Source organism: Nanorana parkeri, unplaced genomic scaffold, assembly GCF_000935625.1.
Source record: "Nanorana parkeri isolate BGI_ZX_2015 unplaced genomic scaffold, ASM93562v1 scaffold3869, whole genome shotgun sequence".
NCBI lineage: Eukaryota > Metazoa > Chordata > Amphibia > Anura > Dicroglossidae > Nanorana > Nanorana parkeri.
This window is the reverse complement of record NW_017310136.1, coordinates 3,893-8,268: the sequence shown is the minus strand read 5'-3', so window position 1 is coordinate 8,268 and position 4,376 is coordinate 3,893. Positions and strand designations below refer to the sequence as shown.

Below are 4,376 nucleotides of genomic sequence, written 5' to 3'. Positions count from 1 at the left end.
CAAGTGACTCTAAAAATTAGGCAGAGCATGGCTACCAGCAGAAATCTGGGAATATCACTTGCTTGATTGCTAGAAATCTCCTAAATCTCTGTAGAACTTCAGTGGTAAGGTATTCTTTTAAAGTTTCCTGTTCCATCTAACTGCTATGGAAAATTCATATGATGTCACCCATGCCGTTCGGAAGCATCAAAAGCCCAGGCTGAAGTACAATTTTGTTTTTTTTGGGTGAATTGTTTGTTACAAATTACTTTTTAACATTATTTGTGTTAGGAGGGCAGAGAGCTGGCAAACAAGTGGACATCCTGTTTGCCATGTCTGCTATAAAATAACCCTAATGACACTAAAGTTAAGTCCAGTTAAATTAATTGTACATTGTTTTAATTTAAATCTTTTATTCATAGTTGCTATTTGCTGTCAGATCACATTTCATATTAGACAGCAAGCAATTAAGTTCTTGAGTCTAAATTGCAGATGATTTAAATAATTGCTTCTCCAGGTAGCAATCATTTGGTACAACTGCCATAATTATAGAACCCATCTCAGGCTGATTGAAATCCATTCAATGTGTATTAAAAAATGTTAACGGCTAATCAGAATAAAGTAATTTGGAAACTAACAACTTTTTGACGTGTAAACAAGATAGGTACATATCAAGGTTACTGGATATCATGACTTATGTCATTGCTAAAATGGTATCAATGTTCCATTTAGTTTTTATTAATCGTGTTAAAAAGATGTTGCTAATAAGAAATGGTCGCCTTAGATGCAGATCGTATGGCGTCCTTCCGAGACCTATGGTTGCTCTGGATTTAATCAAAAAGATGTTGCTAATATTGGATAATTAGTATGTATTTACTCTACTATTAAAGTAAAAAAATAAGCCAAAACCTTTCTTTGTTTCATCTTGGATAGAGTAATGGAGGGCTATAACACCCTCTCAGTTTCTTTTTTGGCAATTGTGTCCCACTAGGGAGATTTCCCTTCACTGCCTGTCCTATAGTAACAAGAGGAAGTGAGGGAAATCTGATTGCTCCCATTGGAAGCTATTCCTATCCTGATGATGACTCAAGAGAATGATTCTCTTAATGCATGCAGACAGCAGTAAAAGCCGGAGAGTTCTTATCCCTGTCCAATCTGTCTAAAACTAACAAAAAAAGTGTTGGCTTTTGTTCTACTTTATTATACCTAATGAAACAAAAATCAATGTTTGCTAAGAAAAATATAGACAAAACAATTGTAACACCTTTCATTTTATTTAAAGACCAAAATCAATCTAAAAACCAAAACACATTCAAAAAGAATAACATATTAAAGTATACAACAGAACATATAAAGTATCTACAATCCAAGTTTTCTACATAGATGAGTACAATGGCAGAAACGGAACAAAGAGTAAAAAAACATTCAAAAAAAGGAAAATTACATTTTGTAGCGACCGACCTCAATAGAAAAAAAAAGGCTGCTGCCAAAAGAAGCCATGACAAGGACATCTACGTTTAAGGGCCTGGACCCCGAAGGCCGCAGTAACTCTAGAATCCTGAGACCTCCAGGCGGAGGCTCCAGCTTCTCCTTTGGTGTTGGCGAATCACAGCAGCAGCAACTTCTTAGAAGACATATGATGACCTCCAACATATTTGGCATACCAGATGATGAACCAACTCCTGCATCTTATGCTTCAGAAACAGACATCCCACACAGTTCAGCTTGTGGAAACCCAGAAGATTTACAGAAAACGTGTAATCAGGAAGAGTGTGGAGAAGCTGCTGATCACATGGGTGAAGCAGAAATACCAGAAACAGAGTCTAGAAAAGATGGCTCTCAAGCTGCTAAGAAAGCGTACAACCGGCTGCCCCTGTAGCAGTAGCCAGTAGGTGAAACCCTCCAGGAGGAAAGTCAAGTCTGGTCCTGGGCTAAAACTCTAAACTGCTCTAGCATTTTCTCCCATTTGACTGTACATGTTTCTTTGTTTTAAACACTTTGTCCCAACCCTCTAGTTGTTGTGTTCTTGGATCTACTGGAAACGGCATGAATGGTTTTCTATTTTCCATGTTTGCACTCTTTTTTTTGTTTAACATAATAAAGAACATTTAACGGTTAAAAAAAAAGGCCCCTCTCCAATGAGGATATAATTATCGGGGGGTCATTTGAGATCATCCTCCTAGTATACCACAAAGTCAAGATGAAAGATTGCATACGTTTTGATTTTGTAATAGTCGGTAAGGAATTAATAAAGCATTCCCATACATCAAAAAATTGTTGACATTGTGTCCATGCTAAGCATTGTCTAGGTCCAATCATTTTGAAATGCAAACATCAACTCTCTCAGAAAAAGAGTTAGAGAGAGTGATTCAGGATGTATCCATTGATGCAGAAATGTTTTCATTCCTCACCAAGGATATAAAAGATAATAGCTTTCTACATTCAAAGGTGATTTTAACTCCATGCAAGTCTAAGATACCAAAAATCGCCCAAGCTGCAGATAGAGGTAGATAATAATTCAACAAATTTTGCTGAGCATACTGGGCAATATCGTGCCAAAAGAACTTTATCTTAGGGCAACTCCAAAAAGCATAGTATAAATCTGCTGCTTCCTGTCCACATTTCTGACATCCAGAGACGCTACTAAGACCTATAAGATAAGACCTATGTGAAGAGATATAAGCTCCATGATAGACTCTTAATACCATTTCTTTGTAGCTGGATGCAGTGGTTGTATTCCATGCTTTATTAAGAGCTTGGAGAATCTCAGTAGTGGATACAGTAGAGAAATAAGTAGTCCACTTAGGGAGACCAGTAGATTATTTTGCATAATCCATATCTAGTCTTGTCAGGTATTAGAACCAGATTATTTATAAATAATTCATGCATCCACCCACTTTTATAAAAAGTAGGAAAATATTTATGAATGATAAAATATAATATTAATCCAGAGATAGTGAGCTTGTTTCTATCTGGGTTGAACAAAGACCGCAAAATAACTTTGGAAAATAATCTGAAATGTAGAATATAGCTGAAAGCAGCAATAAAGGTAGCCAAGCATTAGAGCCTGGTTATAACACATGTGAAGATATTGCAGTTAAAGAGATAAAAAGCAGGACATTTCAGGATTTCATGATTTATAAACTTTTCCAAATTAAAAATGGCCGCCGACCTTGGTGACATTTGGAACACATATTGATTTGGGAATTATGATTTTGAGTTATCATATGTTTAACCACTTCAAGACCAGGTGTTTAGACCTCCTTCCTGGCCAGGCCATTTTTCAGTATTCAGCGCTGCGGTACTTTGACTGTGAGGGGACCGGAGGGAGCCCGTGTACCGAGCTCCCTCTGATCCCCTGTGACCCAGGCGACATGCTGATCCCGGGCTCGCACCGGGCACAGCGGAGCCCGGTATCAGCGGGGGGGACCGCGGAGGGGGGGAACCGATCAGCACACCATACACGCGATCCGCTGGCTCTACAGCCGGCGGATTGCTTGTATGGTAACAAGCATCGCTGCCTGTTTTTAAATACAGGCCATTTCCCGGTGACGAGGTGACGTGTCTGAGCGGACGTCTAAAGACCTCTCGGTCGGCCTTTTTTTTACAACGGCCGGCCCTGAGGTGGTTAACAAGTTTAACATACTGCAATAGTAATATAAATGCTCATTTATGCAATTAGCTGCAATGTTAAAACTGATTGGCATGTGGTGACCATATTGATTTTGGGATTGGACCTGTTTTTACAATTATGGTAGAAGAGGTAGCCCTAGGCATGTGTGCAAAGTTTTGAATTTTTCTGATAAATGGTTTCAGAGATGAAGTTGCTTCCAGAATATTGCACAATCCAATATAGCTGCCAAACCATGTGGTCAAATGACTTGTAATGAAAAGACGACTGTAGAGCTCATCATATCCTCACATTTGTATATCTGTAACTTATGACCTTTATGTTGTCAAAGATTAAACACAGCACTGTTCTCTACCATTGGGCCAAATGTCATGAGTTTTTACATAACAGTGTGGTTATAATTAGCATTTGAAAAATGGAGCATCAAAATAATAGGAATATTTGTAGAATTTTAGACAATTCAATATGGCTGCCGAACTATGAGGTCAATTGACTTGTAATGATCATTTCTTAGTGTAGATCACAGCATAACATTAATAAACAAAAATATTCGCGCTATAGGCTTTTCCACCCTTCAAAATTACAAAAATAGCGACAGCTGCAGTGAAAAACCAAGAAGTAAAAGAAAACGCCTGGGCAAACAATAGCAAAAAAAGTTACACCGCGCTATCTCCCCTTATCATTAAACCCTTTTTACTAAACCCTACAATTCCAAATAATTAATAGATGTTCAAATCAAACAAAAAATTGTATATCAAAGTGTCCA

At 37.9% G+C, this 4,376-nt stretch overlaps 1 protein-coding gene across 1 annotated transcript; it reads left to right on the top strand.

Annotated features, from left to right (window-relative positions):
* Positions 1 to 1,464: 1,464 nt before the first annotated feature.
* On the top strand, positions 1,465 to 2,095 carry LOC108803559 (hematological and neurological expressed 1 protein-like). Its single transcript, XM_018575391.1, has one exon. The coding sequence runs from the start codon at positions 1,478 to 1,480 to the stop codon at positions 1,856 to 1,858; it is 381 nt and encodes a 126-aa protein (XP_018430893.1). The 5' UTR covers positions 1,465 to 1,477; the 3' UTR covers positions 1,859 to 2,095.
* The last annotated feature ends 2,281 nt before the right edge of the window (positions 2,096 to 4,376 follow it).